This window comes from Prionailurus viverrinus, chromosome D1 (genome assembly GCF_022837055.1).
Source record: "Prionailurus viverrinus isolate Anna chromosome D1, UM_Priviv_1.0, whole genome shotgun sequence".
In the NCBI taxonomy this organism is placed as follows: Eukaryota; Metazoa; Chordata; class Mammalia; order Carnivora; family Felidae; genus Prionailurus; species Prionailurus viverrinus.
The window spans coordinates 11,851,338-11,872,116 of NC_062570.1; the positions used below are offsets into that span (position 1 = coordinate 11,851,338).

A 20,779-nucleotide genomic window follows, 5' to 3' on the forward strand; every position below is an offset into this window, starting at 1 on the left:
AAAGGAAAATGAAGCCAAAGATAGGTGAGAAGACAGAAAAAGCAAAGCTGGGTTTCCAATGAGCTCATAATTTCAGACTCGGATGAATTCTACCCCACAGGACTTAAAAATGAAAGTGCACATGTAATCCCAAACCCATGCTATTATTTGTGAGCAACAGCAAGGGCCCCAACTTTGAAAAAGGAGGCAAAAGATCTACTGCTACTTTGGACCAATGCCATCGAAGTTAATTTTACAAAAGATCCCAGGACACCTTACTAAATAGATAGTTGGTGAGCAAGAAGTCCTAATTTTTTCATTTTAAGTAATAATAATGCAGATACAGATGTGGCAAACTATTTAGGCTCTACATTTAGGAACACAGCTTGGTGCTGAAATGAAATAAAATTTATAACAAAGTTAATCTGACATACTTAATGTCATGCATCATTTTCATCATCTTCCATGTTAATCAAGCATAAATGGAGCCCTTTGTGCAAACGAAAACAATTACTATTCTTTTAAAGTCAGAGAATGGGAATGGGAGACAGAAACCTGGCAGTGGCCACTCTACACCCCACACTCCACCAGGCAGACCTTAGGGAAGAGGGTTGCCCTGCCTTAAACCAAACCAGTTGCAGACTCCAGCCAATACCCCGTCCTTGGACCCAATAGCTGAAGCTACGTCACCACGTCTGTGAAGACAATCTCTGTGGAGAAAACCCAGGAAAATCTGGTTCTAAGAGGGTTCTAAAATCTGGTTCATCAGAGGATATCCTCTCTGATGAAACAATCAACACGTGGAAGGTCTTTGCTGGGCACCCTTAGAACCCAGAAACTACAGGATTGGGTTAGCTGGAGCAAGCAGCCAGGGCAGAGAGGAGGCTCAAAAGGGAAGTGATGGCATGAGTCAGCCGTCAGGCACAGTTAGGTGTTTATCTCATAGCCAGTGTTCAGGGAACAGGAGGAGCCTGAGTGGAGAAATAAAGTTGGGGAAGCAGGGAGGGTGGCAGGCAGGTGGGGGATCTGCCAGCCGGCAGAGGAGAGGGGGAATGAGGAGAGGCGAAGGATGCAAACAAGAAAAAGCTTCAAAGGAAACAAGAGTCAGACTTTACATAGAAATGAGCCCTGGGTTTGAAATGAGAGGCTGCCTGGCATTTGCTTCCACATTCAGTGTGTTTGTGGGAGCAGGGAGGACGGAGGGGTACAGATGATCAGAGCTGTTGCGTTACCTGGGTGATCATAATTGTTGAAGATGGGTGATGGGTACCTAGGGGTGTAATATTTTCTATACTTTTATAATATGTTCCCCCCCCCCATCTTTTTTTTTGGAAGCTACTAAAACTTTTCCATTTGCTAAGTTTAAAAGGGGGAGGGGAACCACCCAAATCCTTATAATAATGGCCAACACAATCTTACCTTCTCCTGTTACCTTGCTAACCTCCCCACCTCCTACTCTCTCCCCCCTCTCTGCTATTCCTTGAGTTCACCAGGCACGCTTCTCCCACCTTAGGGCTCTGCAAGGGCTGCTCTCTCTGCTTAGAACTACCTGCATCTTGTAGCCACACAGCTTACTTACCATCTCAAGGAGACGTACTCTGACCACTCTATTTGGAATGGCAGCTCACTCCCCTTTTCCCCCTTCTCTGGATCTCCAGTGGAGTTCACATTTTTCACTCTACATGTATTCTTTACACAGCACTTAAAATCTTCAGACATATTGCCTAATTTACTTTGTTTCTTACCCGTCTTTGTCACTAGAATTTAAATCGCCAGAGGGACAGGGCATTGTTGTTTGGTGGGGTGAAGTTGTTCAGTGACTAACTAGGGCGATGCTCAACACCCGATAAATGTAAGTGGAATGAACGCAGGGAGTTTTAGAACTGCACAGAGGGCTGAGACCAGGGAGGGGGCAGGTGTCTCTCTCTGGTCTTGGTACCAGTCCCCCATGGTGCTCTTCCCCACCAAACAAGAAATCTAGGGCACCTAATTTCTGAGGAGGCGTGAAGAACTCATACATAGCTCATCAGGTTTATTGCCCTCCTCCCAACCTCCAGGCAGATGTTTCATAACTTGGTTTCTAAGGCTATTCCCGGGTTGTATCACGTGCCATCGCAAAATCCTTAACCAAACTCCTCATGACAAAGTGAGGAATTCGGTCTAAACTGTATGATCATTGAACAACTCGAAATTGGGGCTTTGTAGCTTTCAGGAGATTTTAGGCTATTAGCACGATGAGTATTTTTAGGAGGAAGTCGTCACAAAACAAATGTTCAAAAATCAAGTCTATGATTAGGAAGAATGTGGGCACCAACACCCAATTTTAAAGAAAGAGTGCTTTGATAATCTCCAATAGCTTTATCCACTTCCTGCATGTAGAACTATCTCCCTTTACAAGGCAGTTACTCCTATACACAGCTTCACACATCCATGGCACAAAGTAGCTGTGAAGCTGGGGCAAACATCTTTGGGCTGGTTTTCTTATGACAAAACTATGGGGTGTGTGTGTGTGTGTGTGTGTGTGTGTACACGTCATAACTTTCAGTGGACAAAATCTTGGGAAATCAAATAAGCAACAGAATGAAACCCCAAAAAAGGCTGGGAATCATGGCCTTAAGTGACAGTGTAAGTATCCACCAGCATGGGAAGTCAATTATCCACAGCTTCCTTAACAATGGTATTGATCAAATACCGTTTGATCAATTCACAGGCGATCGCTTGGCGACATTTTGCAGCTTACAGGATAGATGCTGTTCACAGTCTGGATGACCTTCATGGGCTAACCCAGGTCAGGATACAAGCACAGGGCAAAATTTCCACAGACCAGACCTAGCTGCCTTGTGATGCTCGCAGGCATGAGGTGAGAGTGCCATCTGGAGGATCTCCCTTTTAAAGAGAAACCCTTGTGCAAAACTGACATGGAACAAGTCCCCAACAATTCAGGATCCATGTGGGGACAGAAGCCACTATCAAGTGGATTCAAGCTGTCTGCAGTCTTGCCTTTTTAGCAAAAACTTTCCTTTTTCCTAAAAGCCTGGGGACCCTTTTATGAGCTTCATTCTTAGGAGTCATTTGTATAGTTCTGATTGTTATGTGGGAAGAGGTTCCTTCTGGGTGGCCCATGGAGCCCATTAAACGAGTCCTCAAGTTCCCTTCCTCCCATCACCTGCGTGCTCTCTCCAAAAGAAGGTTCTACTCACTTCCAGCTCAGGTTCCCAATCAGAACAGGTACCTTCAAGGTCCCTGCAAGAGCTGCCAGACAACCCCAGCTCCCACGTGCCTGATCAAACGGCTCAGCTCTCACCAAAATGGACATGCACTTCATCATCCACCAACCCCAGCCCTGGCCAGGGAGGAAGATGGACTGTGCCTGCTCTGTGTGTCACGGTCTTCAAACTATTCATGAGGGGACACAGTCCTGACACCGTCTACACATCCTCAGGAGAACTATAATGCAATTTTCTGTGTTATTGAGGAGAGGGAAAGAGTGAGAAGTGCTTTTCAGTTACAAGAGATCCCACCCCCAAATTGCAGTACCTGTCAAGCGACCGTAATAGCTTCTACGAACAAAAGAAATCTGCTATTCTGTGTAATAGTCCTGGGATGCATTTATTTCAGTTCTGTCCTTAGTTCCCCATTCTCTCGACTGCGGAGAAAAAAGACTGCTCCCTGAAATTGTACGAAGTTTCCAAAGCAGGTATTTTTTTCACCTGGGAAAATGGCTCCCTCCTCTCTCAGGAGAGACAACTCCTTTGTTCTCAAAAAACTAACATGGGCTCAGGCCATTCTTTTTTCTGTGAGCTCTCATAGTAGGACCTGCTCAGCATAGACAAACAGCTTATCACTAACCAGCCGATTTCTCTTATTAAGAACAGAAACAGGCTGCTTTCTTATTCATTATCCTGTGACTCTTCTAGTAGGTAAAAGAAACACTACGCAACCAGAATGACGAGGAGCTGCACCAGAAGTGAGGGGGTGAAGGCAGAACACTTGAAGACAGGAGGAAAAAATAATTGTTCTTGTGTGCCAGGAATCAAGGGCTTAAGGCCTCAGGAACCATGCCCAATGGACTGAAAACTTCTTCCAGGCAGCATCTGCTTCAGCAGCACCTAAAAATCACACCCTTCGCCCTCTTTTCATGAGAGGAAACAGTATTTCAGTATGAAGATATATCAAGGACTGCAGAGGCCGAGGAAAACTTTGATAGGATACCTCCATCCAATGGCTGAAAAGAGTTAGAAACAGATGAAGCCGAACTGAAGAATTATCTATGTCCAGCAAATAACGGGCTGGGCTCCAGAGCCCAGAGTTAGATCTCAGGGCATATATACATGCCAAAGGAACATTATCAATTGAAAACCTCTGTCATTTGGTAGGGTACAGAAACAGTAGAGCTTAAGAAGGTGGGAGAAAAAAAAATCCAACCAAGAAAATAGAATTTAGTTGAAATAGCAGAAAGGGTCAAAAACTTATACTGAAAGGAAGTCCTAGGATTTCTAGGCCTTCCAAGAAAGAAGCAAGAAGATGATACATCAGGGAGTCCTCTGTGAGGATCATAATTGTCAATAAAAAGAATGGTGTGGAAGACAAGAAAACTTGTTGGTGTCTTTTGTCAAAGCTCACCATGTTATTAAAGACACTCATCCTGAACTCTGAAAAGCATTATTTATTGGAAAGAACTATTAAAGGAAGTCTCCTTAATTCCTCCGAGGACAAACACAGTTCCCGTCTCCCAAAACATACATACCATTTGCTCACGAGTTCTTTACCCTGACTCATGGAATCCCCTGGATTCCCTGATCCAAGACCAGTCCTTACATTCACAACAGACACAGTCCCCAGAAGGCCCAGAAGCAACATGGATTAGTGCTACCCTACAGCGTCTTATCAAAGGAGGATGGCTAGGAAGCCAACAAGTTGAGGTGCTTCACTTGACAGCTTATCTTAACATCCAGTTCTTCAACAAAGCCTCATACAAGCCAGGAGGTAAGGCGTTCTTAGGTGAAATCAGACTTCCACGATATACTTGGTTCACCAAAACTAACAGATGATTCCAAGAAGTCTTTACAGGAGTCATTATGCCAAGAGAGGAATCCAAATAGTCAAAACATGGCTTTCTTGGGAAGATACAGCTATTTAATCTTAGCAAGGGCAGCTGCTCTTCTTTCTGTGTTCTGGAACAAGGCACGGATTAAAGCTTTTACTTCAGTGGAAGAGAATGCAGCTGCCAGGGGCCCCTTTCCATCTGCCCACCTGCAAAATAAAAGACAAAATTCTATTTCCTGTTATGTCTCTGGATAAGCAAGATTTTAAAACTGCTTACTGGATCCCAAATGCTAGTTGGTTTTAAATGGAAGTAAAACAAATGCTGGCATCCTTCCCCTTCTTTCTGGATCCTCCACTCAATCTCTTTAACTCCTGCTTCTTGGCTACATTTTGCTATCAGCACAGTCAGATCAAGAGACCAAGTTAGGAAGGTAAGACTCTTCCTCCTTATTCTATACTAAGTCCTGTTTGAACTTGAGAATTATGGCCACATCCTCACATGGTTACATGGAATCTGGGGATCTGTGACTATTTTAAAAAATGAGCCACAAGCAACAAATTTTAACCAACAAAGGATTGGTGTAAAAAATACACAGTGAACTCCCATGAGTCAATAATGAAATCACAAACAACCTCGTAGAATAAAGGGCAAATGTGAACAGGTCATTTGCTACAACAAAAGAAAAACAAATGATCCATAAAAAGATGCTCAACATCATTAGAATTTAGGGAAATGTAAGTTACAGTGACAACGAACTACCATTTCACACTAACTACAGTAGCAAAAATTCTAAAGTCTGACGATACCAAATACTGGTGAAATCATGAAGCGGCAGGACTTAATAATGAAATATCTGTAAAACAGAACACACTACAGCTCTGAAGACAAACATGCACGCAGCCCTGTACACAGTCATGAGTCAACTTCAAAAAAACCCAATATTGACCGAAAGAAGCAACTTACAGACGCTTCCGTTTACAGAAAGTTCAAACACGAGCAAGCCTAAACTTTATACTGTTCAGAGACACATGCAAAAGTGGCAAAACTATGAAGGAAAGCAAAGGAAACAAGGAAGGAACACAAAATTCGAGACAGTGGCTGCCTGCGGGGACAAACATTTGGAGAGGGGAAACACAGGAGTCTTCGCAGGATCGGTAATATTTTTCTTATATTAGGTAACAGGTACATGAACATTTTGCTTGTTTCCTTTTAAGTGTAAATACGTTACATACTGTATTACTTTGTATGTTTGTTTTATGATTTTAAAGCATTTAATCTACACCATCGGAGGTAGATTCTTCAGTAAAAAAATGTTCCCAATTAACTACTATCCTCATGCTTACTGAAACCTCTAGGAGAAAAATTCTTCCTAGGCAAAAAAAAAGAAGATACACCAGTATTGTGACTGTTCTCAACACAAAGAATTATTATTAGGCTGCGGCAGCAGAGAAACTTTCTTATCTGCTGCCCTCTGGAGTCTTACCTAAAGACATCTTATTACCCACTAAGGACTTGTAAATAACAAATACATTAAATCTTGTAATAATGAGGTTGGAAGTATTTTGATGTGACTTTTTTCAGGCAGAAATGTCACTTTCTTTGTTTTAGAATGAACAACATATGCTGAGAAAAACTCAGACACATCTGGGGTGACTGGTCTAATACAATGGGGTACCTGTAATACACTAAAGAACCAGGCTAAAACAGGCAGACAAGTAGCTATAAGGATGGGGAGAGACCTTGAGGCCTATTCAGGGATTACCTATGCAAGGTATGCATACTCTGATTATTAATATCTACCAAGACAATAATAAAAGCATCCATGAATGTGTAACTAACCTGTGTCTATCCTTTTTTGTGCAGCATCAATGACCTCTGCATACTAAGTATGATACAATAAAGCATATAGTTACCCCACACAGCAATGTTAACTAATGGTGTTCGGTGTCAGGGGGTGGGAAAAACATCATCTGCTACATTTAAGATAAGATGAATCCTCTCTATGTGTATGATGCTTAATCTCTAAAACCACTGTACTCCTTGCAGAAAAACTGCTGGTCCATCAAACAGTGGTTGATGTGGAATATTCCATACAAATAAAAGTCAATTTCTGTTAGCGAATCAAAGCCAATCGTAAAATGCATCCACTGTGGGTTAAAACAGGCAACACTTCCCATCCAGGTGTCAGAAGGTTGTACTTCTTACAAATGAAAGACCATCTGTACAGCATGCCAAACAACATGCTGAAGACTAAAATAGTATGAAACAAGAAGTCTTCATGTTATCAAACAGGAGAAAGTGGTAATGGGGAGCCACACGATTAGAGACCATGGCAAGGCTCCAACTACTGTTACTCAACATGAAACTCTTTCTGAGCAACTGGTTAAGAAACAGAGAAAAGCACTGCTCTCAGTGGCACTCGCACTCTGTAGCTACCTTTGGAGAGACACATGCCTCTGTAAAAGGGTAATACCTACCGATCCCCAATTTCTTGCAGGCTGGCTTGCAACATCATCATCAATTCCTTGAATGGCATCCATTTTGGCACATAGACTGGAACCTCTTCTTGGTATTTCTTGTTCTTGCTTTCTTCAGAGAGAGGTGCAAACACTTGGGGTCCCTCGTCCACCACCGTTTTGCATAAGGAATACAATCTATCACCATCTTCAGTAGAGATGTCCTGGTTTTGCACAGAGGGAACACAAAATAGAATTAGGCCACCTTAGTGGTAAGGAAAGGGCAAATCTTTAGTGCATGCTGTTTAAGCGGTCAGCTGCAGCAAGTTGTTTTCCAAGCAATTTAGCACACCTTATTAGACATGAGATTTCATCAGCTCTGACAATACTCCTGAAGCTAGAATGACACAAAGTATGTTTCAACACATTGTCAATAATTTAGTGTGCCTGCATGAAAGAGCCCATTTATCCAGAAGAATGTTGTACTGCTTGCTGAAAAGCAGGGGATATTTTTATAAACAAGGATTCAGTCAATCAATGCTTTGGAGACATCAACTGGCAGAGCCTGGGCCCCTTGCCTGTAAACTCACGTATATAATCTCTACTACCACAGTGCGCTGGAAAAGGGGCTCCTGCGGAAGGCTGCGTTTCTCTTTACTAAGTTACTGAGTTCACTTGCAAATTAAATAAATACATAACTTCATACTTTACAATACATCTAAGGGCTACCCAGTTTCCGGCCTCTTTGTTCATAATCTACACAGATGCTACATGGAGAAGCAGGATCGTCCTACTCTTAGGTACGCGTAAAGGAGAGACATTAGCTAGTCACCGGCAAAACAGAATGAAGGCAAAACTAAAAAAAAAAAAATAACCCTATAATGAGTTAGACAGGAAACATGAACAATTTCTTCTACCATCTATGCTGACTGAAAATGAGATACCAACATCATTTGCTTAGAACAGCAATAATCAGAGACAGGAATTGCCATCTCAGGCCTGGTGAGGCATCTAACGGTCCTTACCTCGAGAGCAGTGATTCTGCCAATGATCTCAGAAACTGCTGTATTGAGTAAAGTCCCCATAGCCTTACAATATATATTCACTGGCAGGACATCCTGCCACACAATTCCAAGTCTCTTCAGCTGGTGTAGAACCTGTCAGGAGGATACAGCTGTTGACACGAAAGAGAGACTGTCGCAACTCCTATTTTCTACATTCACGTGCATCATTTGTGTGTGTTTAGCAGAAGAGGCGTTATGAGAAGGGGAGGTAAAGTGATCACAAATATCAGCTTCTTGACTATTAAACCCTAGTGGATATCCCTGCTCGATGAAAAGTAGAACTTAAGCTGAGGATGGGAAAACCACTGTGAGAAGCTAAACCAGGACCACGGAGAAATGTACAAAATTGTGGAATTATAATATATTGTACACCTGAAACTGATATAACACTGCATGATCATTTTTACTTCAATAAATAAAATAAATACATAAAAACCATTTGCTCATTTAAAAAAAAGGATAAATCATGTAGAAGAGAGGGGCACTGAGGTAAAAGCTAGTATTTCAAATTTCCCAAACTCAAGTTCATGGGTCAAAACCTTGCCATGACAGACTTATTAATAACTAGTCACCTTACTGGGTGGATGGAAAGATAGCCTGCTGCTGGCTTGGTGGAGCAAGGAAAGGGCAAGTCTGTAAACATTCCTGTTGAAGGTATCCATATTTTCCACTGGGGGGGCGTGGGGATTAATAGAGCTAACTGCTACACGTTCTTTGGTTGTGGGGGAGCAGGGATGGGGGGCTCATGTACAAAAGGAGTACAAATCGCAGCGCCAGGAGCAGCTGCCCACCTGCCGGACTGCTTTACTTGCTGCAGAATAATTCTCTTCGTCGTCCATGTTGGAAAAGTTTCTAGCACTAGATAATCTTTCCAGAAGTTCTCCTTTCTGTGCCCGCATCTGGGCCAGGAAACACTCTGTCCCTGGGGTGGAAAAACAGAATAGAGAATTGCCACTGTTGTCCAGTTACACAGTACAAAGCCAGGGTGGAAGGAGAGAGACAAGCATGAATCACGCATCAGCCTGCTCATTTGAAAACAACTGCTTGCAAGATAACATCATAAAGCTGCTGTGAGGTCACCAGAAATGATAGCTTCTAACACATCAGCCAGTGCCGGTAAACCCAATCTCAGGATAATGTCTTTCCCCATAGTCTGTCCAGGGTCAGATAAGAAACGTCACTTACTCAAGAGCAGCAGCTACTTATTTTTTGACTACATCAACACCACCTAAGGGGAAAGTCAGGAAGTAAAAAACTAAGTGAATCATATGGGTCCTCTGCTTTTCTTAGGCTATCATTATGGTAAACATATTGACTTCTTCCACATTTCATTTCTTTTCATTTTTTTTTTTTAACGTTTATTTATTTATTGTTGAGACAGAGAGAGACAGAGCATGAACGGGGGAGGGTCAGAGAAAGGGAGTCACAGAATCTGAAACAGGCTCCAGGCTCTGAGCTGTCAGCACAGAGCCCGACGCGGGGCTCGAACTCACGGACCGCGAGATCATGACCTGAGCCCAAGTCGGCCGCTTAACCAACTGAGCCACCCAGGTGCCCCTCTTTTCATTTTTAATAACCCCAAGTAAAGCTAGGTGGAAGAGCGGGGAGCTATCTTGAGGTTTTGCAAAAGAACAGGCACTTACGTTAGTAAGCTCTTACCAACAATGCTAACAGAATTATCACAATACAAATCTTATTATGTGTCACTCTACTGACATGACTCTGATTTGGCAAATTCACCGCACACCAGCAATGCAGTTTGGAACTCTGATGTACCATGAAGTCGTGTCATGGAAAAGTAACACTTCCACAAAGACTGCATTCACTTTAGCAAATTAAGTGACGGGGAACAACTGCTAACGAAATGCTCTCCCACTTTCTAATACAGCTCAGGACCACCACCTAATTTCTAGCTGCCTTGTTCATGAATTACAAAGATACTAGGTTGAGGGACTGCATAATCAATACGATTTCCTGAACTTAAGGATTCTGTTACCAAGCCTCCTGAAGCCAGGGACCAGATCCACGAAAGTGGTAGTGCCATCACAAAGAATGGGGGCGAGACGCAGTCTGAACTGATGTCCGAGGGTCAGCAGGTGGTGAGCAATGTACATACAGTTGTTGTGGTGAATGGCGGCCAACTGGGGCAGTTTTTGAAGGTTCTCCCTATGCCAGGAAGGAGGGGTAGACAAAGAAAGAAATCAAAGTTACTGGGATTGAGGTGGAGGAAATGTTACTTCTCTTCGAGGTACTTTAAAGGTACTTCGAGGCTTTAATAACTGTCTCCTGTACAACTGCATAACAAGATGCGGCCTCATCACCCTGACCCTGTTCAGAGTGACAGCGTCCCGCCTGAGTGCAGCCTGATCCAGTAAGACTATCCCAGGGAGTAACAAAAAAGAGCGAGCCAGGGAATCCAGTGTTGACCTGTGTCGACTCTGTATGTAAACCTAGCACAGCTGTATATAATAATTCCCTTGAAGGACTCACCTGCCCTTCCTCCAAATTCCTTTTTCATCTATGTAATGAAGCACTAAACTCTTTTCTAATGCTCTAGTTTTCAAATTGGCTACAGTTTAGAGTCACCTGGGAAATTTTTAAATATATAGATGTTTAGACTTTTATTAACAAATGACCAATATTCTTTAAACATGTTTTTTTTTTTTTTTAATGGCTTACTGCATTTAATTGTGAATTTTAGTAACCAAAATATTTTTGGTGGAAATATAAAATGACTGGTTTTAGTCCAACTTACGGGGGCACTTACTTGTGATATGTTGGCACGACATCATGGAACAAATGGAAGATATTCCTCACTGAGTAGAAAAGCTGAACAGCACTAATAAAAAACAGTTTCAATAGAAATGCATAAGGATAGTGGCAATGAGAAAAGAAAATTCAGGTCAAGTGCACATTAGTCATCACCTAAACACCTGCCTTGGTCACTGCAGAACACACCATTAATCTAGATGCAAATATATTCTCAACCAGTGTTTACTAACTAGATTGCAGTTGTAAAAACCTTGATCTGCTAATAATTTCAAGAAGAACAGCATTAACCCAAAGCCTCTTTCCCATTATCAATCTGCCGGTACCCAGACCATCCCTTCAGTAACAAATGGAGCTAAGCCTCAAGCAAATGTCACCTACTCACGGACGCACTCTGCAAAGGGCAAGGTGTCCATAAAGGCATTCACTTGTTCTCTTAGAATCAGTCTGACTGTCAGCTTTCACCTTTTCTCCTTCTTACTCCAATGCAAGGAGATGAATCAACATTTCTAGGACAGAATCCAACCTCAAATTTTTTTTGCCCTTTAAATCTGGCCTTAGAATACCTAAAGATTATTATTAAAATGCACTTGAGCAAATATAAAGTCTATACGGCTTACTTCCACATAAGAATATCTTAAACTATGTACCTTGAATACAAAGGAATTCCACAAATATTTAGAAAAACAAGTCATGGTTCCTACACCCCAAAACACGGTTACTACTCGATTACTACAATGACCTGATGAAGTTATGTCATTTCATTTTTGCCCCATGTGTTGCTATTCAAGGTTTGGTAATGGGGAAGTGAGTTGTAATGGAGTTGTGTTTCTGTATGTCCTGTTTAAAACCATTTCTTTTAGAGGAAGCAGTGAGTACACAGACACTCATTGTTTATAGTGTTCTGTATTATCAAAAAACTTAGGAAACACTGCCTTGCAGCTCTAACTTCTGGTTAGTATATTTCATTCATGTGACAGCCATGTGACAAAATAGTTACTCCAAAATTTATTTTGCCAAAAGAGTATGTACTTTTCGTTTGTATTTTTCTTCCTACTTATATTTAGAACCAGATGGACCTGTGAACATCACAATTCATTGAAGTCATGGAAATATCTTAGTCAACATGTTCTTTCTAGAGCAGAATAAAATCAAAGGGTCTGTTTGCACGTGGAGATAAGAAGGAACACTCTGGAAGCCCACCTGAGATACGGTGTGGCTGAGGCAGGCCCTAACCAGGACTGTTCTCTCCCGTGAGGAGGAGATAAGGCGCCGCTACCCACAGACAAACTAGGAGGCTTCTGCCAGTCTGCTCCGCAGCTCGGGCTCCAGCATGCCGCGTCCTCCTCCATTTAGTAAGAGAGGAGCTCGCGGAGCAGAAAGAGTTCGGTATGAGATGCGGACTCGAGGGTGAGGCACCCCGAATATGGTGTACGTTAAGAGAAATCACCTACAAAGGGTAAAATGAGATCTTCGAACATTCCATGCTTTTCCTTCTACCTTGGCCTTCCAACACACTACTACTGCACTAAAAACAAACATTTAAAGTGTAAATTAATTATAATTAGGGCCTGGATTTCACAAAAGGCAAAACGAATGTTCGGCTAAAAGGCCAGGGCAGGCTGGAGCAGATGGCATAACTACCACTGCTACCACCACCGTCGGTAATAACAGACGTTTGAGTATTGATGATTTTTCAGATAGTATTCGAAGTTCCCTGCAAGTGCTTCCTCACGTAACATCATTCAACTCAAATAAAAAGTAACAAATTAAACAAAAGTTAAAGAGTTTTTTGTAAACAAGTGATTAACAACTTTAATGTCAAAGAAACTCCATTCATCCATCCATGCACACTCTTCCATTTCCTAGATATGCTGTAAGAAGCATGCGTCATTACAAATAAAAGTTAATTATCGATATAGGTCTCTGTGTTACACTGTTTTTCCAGGAAAAAAAAAAAAACGCTAATGGGAGAGGAAAACCCAAAGATAATTTTCTTAATAAACGTCTAGTTTAGATACGCATTTAACCAAGTCACTGCCATTTTCAGAACTCTTACCATTGATCACTGCTGGTTGTGGCCTCTAGTAAAGTCTGATAGGCGAGTTCCATTAACTGCTTCACAGACTCACTGATGCGGCACGTGGGCAAAGAAAAGGAATGTTGGTCCAATGTATTTTCAGGCTCTAAATTCACCACCTCGTTGTACTGAGTTGTGGACATTTTCTGTACTGCTGACTTGTCATCCTTCTGAGGACTGGGTAAGTCTGGCACACTTATCTTAGAATCAGCAGTAATCTAAGATTGAAACATAAAACACAGAAAAAGCACTGTCCTCAGAACAATTCAAACGAAAGCATCAGAGAAGGGCAACGTGGTTGCTTGCACGATGATACAGTTGTAGCTCTACAGGGGCTCCCGGGTGGCTCAGTCGGTTAAGCATCCAATGTTGGTTTCCACTCAGGTCATGATCTCAAGGTTTGAGGGATCAATCCCCGCATCAGGCTCTATGCTGACAGTGCAGAGCCTGCTTGGGATGATCTCTCTCCTTCTCTCTCTGCCCCTCCCGTTTGTGCACTCTCTCTCTCAAAATAAATAAATAAACATTTTTAAAAATAATAATAATAAAGCTGTGGCTCTACAGTAATCAAAGGATTTGAGGAAATACAGCAGTATTTTAATGACTACTCAATCTTGGGTGAGAGCATGTCATAAGAAATAAAGAATCTCCTTTCCTATGCAATTCTTCCATTTCTTCTGTGTATTCTTAATCTTGGTGGAAAGAGCAAAGCTCTGAAACTGGCCCAAGATTTCAGGTAAATGAAAGGACCTTAAAAAATCATCTTTCTCAGGGGCACCTGGGTGGCTCAGTCTGTTGGGCATCTGACTTTGGCTCAGGCTGTGATCTCACAGTCCATGAGTTCGGGCCCCGCATTCGGCTCTGTGCTGACAGCTCAGAGCCTGCAGCTTGCTTCGGATTCTATCTCTCTTTCTCTCTGCCCCTCCCCTGCTCATGCTCTGTCTCTCTCTATCACAAAAATAAGTAAAAACATTTAAAAAAAAAATTTTTTAAGTCATCTTTCTCAGAGGCACCGGGATGGCTCAGTCTGTTAAGTATCCGACCCGGCTCAGGTCATGATTTTGTAATTCATCAGTTCGAGCTCCGCATCAGGCTCGCTGCTGTCAGCACAGAGCCTGCTTTGGATCCTCTGTCCCCCTCTCTCTTGCCCCTCCCTCACTCTCGCTCACTCTCTCTCTCTCTCCCCCCAAAATAAAAATAAATATATATTTTTTTAAAATCATCTTTCTCAGACTAAACTATTAGATTATTGCAGACCTGTATAATTTTGTGTTCCGTTGTCTGAAATCATTTCCACCAAGAACACGTGTTGGCTTAGTCAAAGAAATAACCCATTCAGGCTAGCATATCCTCCGGTAAACAAAACAAAACAAAGCTTCCCTAACATTTATACAGAATGAAAATTCCTAGTCTCATCAAGACTAAATGAAAGAGCACTAGGCTGCTAGTCTGGAAACATCAGTAACATTTTTTTACCCTAACTTTTAACAAAGTCATTTAACCTCTCTGGACCTCAATTTTCTCATTGTAAAATGAAGGAATTATACGCAATAAGGGTCTTCAAACCCTGCTTCCCAAAGATGCCACAGGGGCCAAAACATAATGAAGTCCCACGGCAAGAGCAGCGGTCCTGCTCCACACACGCTGGGTTTCCACACCGCGCTGCTCACAGGAAAAGCTCTGAGTCTCATACAAACGTTTAAACACCAATTGTGCCCTCCTAATCTATACACCGGTATATAATAATATCTACCTCAGAGGGCGATAATGAAGTTTAAATGAGAATACAAATGTCAGGGAACTTGCAGTCAAATTTATGACTAAGATCAGAAAGAAGAAAAATATAATTATAAAGATGATTTAAAAATGCTGATGTTTGTCTGAAAAATAATGGGCCCAAAATACACAGGACTCAAAAAAACGCTGACTTCTTGAGGAGAGTGAGAGAACCCCAGACGGAAGTATGGAAGATCTAATCTGGTAAACGGTCAGGTCAAAATGTTCAAACAGAACCGACGTCAGCAACAAAATGCATCTTTGGGGAAAATAGTGGGTACACACAAGCAGTTGTCTAGAGACAATTTAGATGAAGCCCATGAAAGGCAATTAAGCTGAAAATGGTTTTTAGAAAAAGAAAGAGGATCTTTTTAAAGTTGGGCAGCTTAGAAGATCTAATCCCACGGCCTAGATGCCCAGGGAAAGAACCAGGATAGACTCTAGACCAGTGGTTCACAGGTAGGGACAATTTTGCCCTCAGGGGAACATCCGGCAATGTCTGGAGACATTTTTCGAGTCACAACGGGGAGACAGGCATCTAGTGGGCAGAGGCTACTACTAAGCATCCTACAAAAGAGCCCCCCACAGCAAAGAATGACCTGGTCCCAAATGTCAACAGTGCCACTACTGAGAAACCCTGACCTAGAGGAAGCCACACTAGGATTTGAGTTCCTGAAGATAATGCAATCTTTTTAAAAATTTTTTAAATGTTTATTTATTTTTGAGAGAGAGAGAGAGAGAGATTCAGAGTATGAGTGGGGGAGGGGCAGAGAGAGAGAAGGAGGCACAGAATCCAAAGCAGGCTCCAGGCTCTGAGCTGTCAGTAGAGAGACTGACTCGGGGCTCAAACTCACAAACCGTGAGATACCTGAGCCGAAGTTGGCTGCTTAACCAACTAAGCCACCCAGGCGCCCTGAAGATAATGCAGTCTTACGGGATGTCAGAACGAGCTGAGTAGGGAGCTCAGAGATCAGCTGGTTCACTTCTGTCACATGACAGAAGAGGAAAATGAGGTCCAACAAGGTAAATTTAGCCTGGAGTCACAGAGCAATCCACTGACAATCCTATTTACATCAAGGAGTTAGGAGACAGGAAAGTGGGACACATATTAACACATTTGCCAAATATTTACTGAGCACTAAGTACACAGTACCATGTGCGGGTATCTTCTTGATGTTGGAGATACAGCAGTAGTCAGAAGAGGGGGGAGGGGAAAAAAAAGTCCACATGGAGCTAATTTTCTAGAGAGAAAAAAAACAATAAATAATTCATACAGAATGTTTGTTGATAATAAGAAATACGAAGAAAAATAAAGAAGGAAAGGGTGTAGGAATAGGAGGAAGTTACAATTTTAAGACTTGCCAGGAAATGCAACAAGTCATGTAGGTATCTATGGTAAAAATGTTCCCAGGGGTACCTGGGTGGCTCAGTCGGTTAAGTGATCGTAAGTCGGTTAAGCTCAGGTCGTGATCTCGCAGTCCGTGAGTTCGAGCCCCGCGTCAGGCTCTGTGCTGACAGCTCAGAGCCTAGAGCCTGCTTCTGTCTCCTTCTCTCTCTGTCTCTTTCTCTCAAAAATAAACATTAAAAAAAAAAAAAAAAAAAAAAGATTTAAAAAATGTCCCCAGCAGAGGGAACAAGAGATTCAAAGGCTCTGCCACAAGCGGGCCCAACACATCCAGGTAACAGCAAGGAGTCCAGCAGTCGTATGCTGTGGTGACTGAAAAGTAACAGGAGACGGGGAAAGAGAGGTAATGTCAGGGCAAACCCTGTACGATCTTGGAGGCGGCTGTGAGACTACAGGGTCTCATTCTATAGGAGATGGGAAGCCACTGGGTTTGGGGCAGGAGTTACATAATCAAGTGATATTTATGTAAAAAAGTAAATAAGACCCCACAGCACAGTTCCTGGGACCGAGTGAATTGCAGCTCCTTAACAGTCCAAAATACCTCAAAGTGTATTAAAATCTGTGCACCTCTAATGGCTAATTAACTGTTTTTCTCAGTGGACACACTAAGTGGACTACCCCCAAGGAAAAGGGAGGATGGTAAAAGGAGAAACAGAGCGGGGGAGAGCCTAATCCCTAACACTGTGACAGGAGAAAACTGGCTGAGGAATTTTCCATTAAGGGACTACTTTCATTTATGTTTTACTTTAATCTAAGTAATACCTTCCAATTACCAAATATTATTTTATATGTGTAAAATATGAAAAAAAAAAACAGAAAAGAAAATACACAAAATGTACCCAGGGTCACAGGGGTAAATTACCCCTTTATGCAAATTAAAGAGTCCACTGACTGCGGATAATTGTCGATGCCCTAAAAAGATTCTATCCTTTTTGTTTGTTTTATTATCTTGACTTCAAAACTAGGGCCGCTAGTAGCCTCACAGATGAAGTCAACATGTTCACAATAGAGTATAATCTCTGGACATAATGAAGCCCAATTACATGTGTCACAAAATTGTGTACTAAAATCTCAAGTAATAAAGTTAAGAAAAATCTACATAGGTTGATATACTGTCTAATTTCAACAAAGGTAATTAATCTACACGGGCTTTTCCATGTATACAATGCTTTCGGGTGCACTACTTATTTGGGCCTCACAGCATTCCATGAGAGGGGCAGAGAGCAGGACCACTTGAAAGATGAGAACTAATGTCAGAAGATGAGTAACTTCTCCCAGGGAGCTCAGCAACTGTCGTGCTCTGTTCCACTCTGCCAAATTTCTCTCAAAAATGAGCGGCTTCCTAAATACAATGTAATACAAGATAGCCCCAGTACCTTCACAGTGTTGTGAATTTCAGAGGTCATTAGATTTCTAGCTGCCACGATCACATCCTGACATTTCTTGTTAGCAAAATGAGAATTGATGTTACGGGCATATTTCAGCAAATCAGTAGTATCTCCTTTTAAAAACCTCATCTCCTTTAGGGCATTTTCAAATTCTTCAGTGGACTGTATGATCTGAGAAAGAGAGACATGGGGAAAAAAGAATTATATACACATATTCCATTCCAATATTAAAATTTCAAATCCAATGTACAAAAAATAACAAGGACAGGCTGGTCATTTAAGTTGTAGAGCAGACCAGCACTTAGCAGGTATACATATATTATATATTTTTCCAGCCTTAAATTCACTAAGAATAGTACCTTCAATATAAATTTCTTACTCTACTTAGTAAAAGAGCAAAGATCTCTGAAACAAATACACTTATTTTAGTGTTCATGGAAACACTAAAAAGAAGCAAAAAGGTACAGTGTCGCAAAAGAGCTACTAGAGCTGATACAAGTATAAAAGAACAATTGTTTTTCAAAAGTATCTCACTAAAGAAAATATACCTAAAAAGAAAACCTACTTCCCAGTCGAAAGGTAGAAAGCCCGGAGAGAAATGAAGTAACAGGAAAAGCTGCTTCCACCTCCTATTATAATTTCCTTAAAGATGTCTCTGAAGAGCAAAAAGTCTCTAAGGAATTACAAAAGACACCGACAGGCACCTACGGTCTCTGAAAACCTTGTGTGACGTCTCTGTACTTACCTCCTCGTACTGCTGTAACTTGCTGCTATTAGTTGGGATAGAATAAACCAAACAGTTTTTAATGAGGCACTCAGACAAGTCTTCCCAGATCATGTCACCGAGCAGCTCAGCCAATATGATCTCAGATGGTTTTTCATTTTCTAGATCAGTATCAAGAGGTAAATCTGCATCATAAGAAAAAGTTTTAAACAAGAAGCCACTCACAGTCCAGATTATTCTCAAGTTCCCTCGTTTTCTAGAATTCTTTCATTTTAGGATGAGGGGGAAGAAAACAGCACAGATAATCCTACAGCCATCTCAACTGCCTACGTGGGACACAGCATGGCATACAATTATTACTTTACTTTCATTGCTCAACTGGACAGTCTGCACTGTATTACTGCCTGTACTCCACAACAGTAAAGTATTCAGCCATCTACATTATACAGTAACCATCTACGGCTAATCTACTGATCTGATTACATGACAAGCACTCAGAAGTTCTGCGTATCAAGTTGAAACTCATTTAGAATAAAATCCCAGGCCTTTAATAATGAATAAACATCCTCTGTCATCTCTGCCTAGGATCTGCGTGCTTGTCCTAAGTAAAATATCAGCAAATGCCTTACATTACAGCATACTATCTATCTACCCTAGCAGACAGAATACCTCAATACCCTTCTGAAGTGTATCGTGGGGGTTTTAATGGGGTTATATTTAAAATAAACTATTAATTAATTAAATAATAGTGAAGAATCAGGGACCAATGTAGAGAGAAGAGGAACCAGAAAAGAGACCAGCTATTTTCAACCTAGTTCTGATTCACCAAGGAAGACCTTAGGGGATAAGAACCTTAAAAGAAAGTGAGCATATTATCTTAGAGCCTTGAGAACCTAAAGTCTAGGCCTGTACTGCCCAATATGATAGCCACCAGCCACACTTTGCTGCTGAGCACCTGAATGGTGGTGTGACTGAGGAACTAATTTTTTTTTTTAATTGATTTCAATTTCAGCTTAAAAATGGAAGCAAGGGTGTGTCATTATAAAGGGGTCGCCCAGAGCAGCCTGTGGCAAGAGCAAAGTGCAGTATCTTGATTGTGGGGGTGGCTACGTGGATCCACACGTGATAAGACGGCACAGAACTATACACACATACAAATGACTGCAGGTAAAACCGGTGAAATGTGAATCAGCTCTGTGAATCGGACCACAGTCAATTTGCTGGTTTTGATATTGTACTACAGGTATACAAGATGTTAACACCGGGGAAGATGGCGGAAGGGGACATGGGACCTCTGAACATTGTTTGAACAAAAATTTTAAAGTTAAAAAAAAAAAGTGTAGTTTTCTATTAAACACAACTTCGTTGTTTTGCTAAGACTTCATTTCACTTGAACCATTGCGCCGCGTCAGCTATTGTCACACTTGCTGTGTCTGTGGCGGGCACACGGATCCCCTCCAGCACCGCACACACACATGACCAGTCCACTTGGTGTAAACAGATTCATTCCATTCCAATTATTTGTTGACTATGCACCAATGTAACACCGTAATGTTTATCTGAATATTTATGCATACAGCACAAGTTGCAATGATACCTATATAAATTGTAAAAGGCAATTAAGTCAAAATAACTATTTTAATTATGACATAATTATTTCTCTAAGTTTAAAGGAGATAACTATGGACAAGGTATACTACCGATGCAGGATTAAGTGAAGATGCAAAAGCCAATAGAATCATTGGAACAGTAAAGGGAAAACAAAGAGAGACTGGAGAAAATACGTCACAAATTTCACAATAAATGGTAACTGCAATTCACTAACACAAAGCAAAACAAACGAACCTGCTTTTTTTTGAAGATAATAAAACAGACAAGAGACATTTTCAGCAAATATCATAAATATTTCACCACACTACTAAAAAGTACTCTATTCTTATTTTACTTAGTTTTTTATTAGGAAAGGGTACTGAATTTTGTCATAATGTTTTCCATATCTAATGATACAATCCCTTTTAATATGCTGATATAATAAACTGGTTGATAGGTTTCTTATGCTAAACTACCTTTGCACTCCTAGAATAAACAATG

The 20,779-nt window shown here is 41.4% G+C and overlaps 1 protein-coding gene across 1 annotated transcript in view; it reads right to left on the reverse strand.

Annotated features, from left to right (window-relative positions):
• Window positions 1-4,630: 4,630 nt before the first annotated feature.
• Window positions 4,631-20,779, reverse strand: part of ZW10 (zw10 kinetochore protein) — a 35,487-nt gene continuing 19,338 nt past the window's right edge. The window contains exons 8-16 of the mRNA XM_047879227.1: window positions 18,710-18,873; window positions 17,953-18,135; window positions 13,375-13,613; window positions 11,314-11,385; window positions 10,543-10,712; window positions 9,338-9,468; window positions 8,508-8,639; window positions 7,504-7,706; window positions 4,631-5,232 (exon numbers count right to left, since the gene is read on the reverse strand). Of these exons, the coding sequence (XP_047735183.1) occupies window positions 5,112-5,232; window positions 7,504-7,706; window positions 8,508-8,639; window positions 9,338-9,468; window positions 10,543-10,712; window positions 11,314-11,385; window positions 13,375-13,613; window positions 17,953-18,135; window positions 18,710-18,873 (1,415 nt within the window). The 3' untranslated portion in view covers window positions 4,631-5,111. The remainder of the gene's footprint in view (window positions 5,233-7,503; window positions 7,707-8,507; window positions 8,640-9,337; window positions 9,469-10,542; window positions 10,713-11,313; window positions 11,386-13,374; window positions 13,614-17,952; window positions 18,136-18,709; window positions 18,874-20,779) is intronic.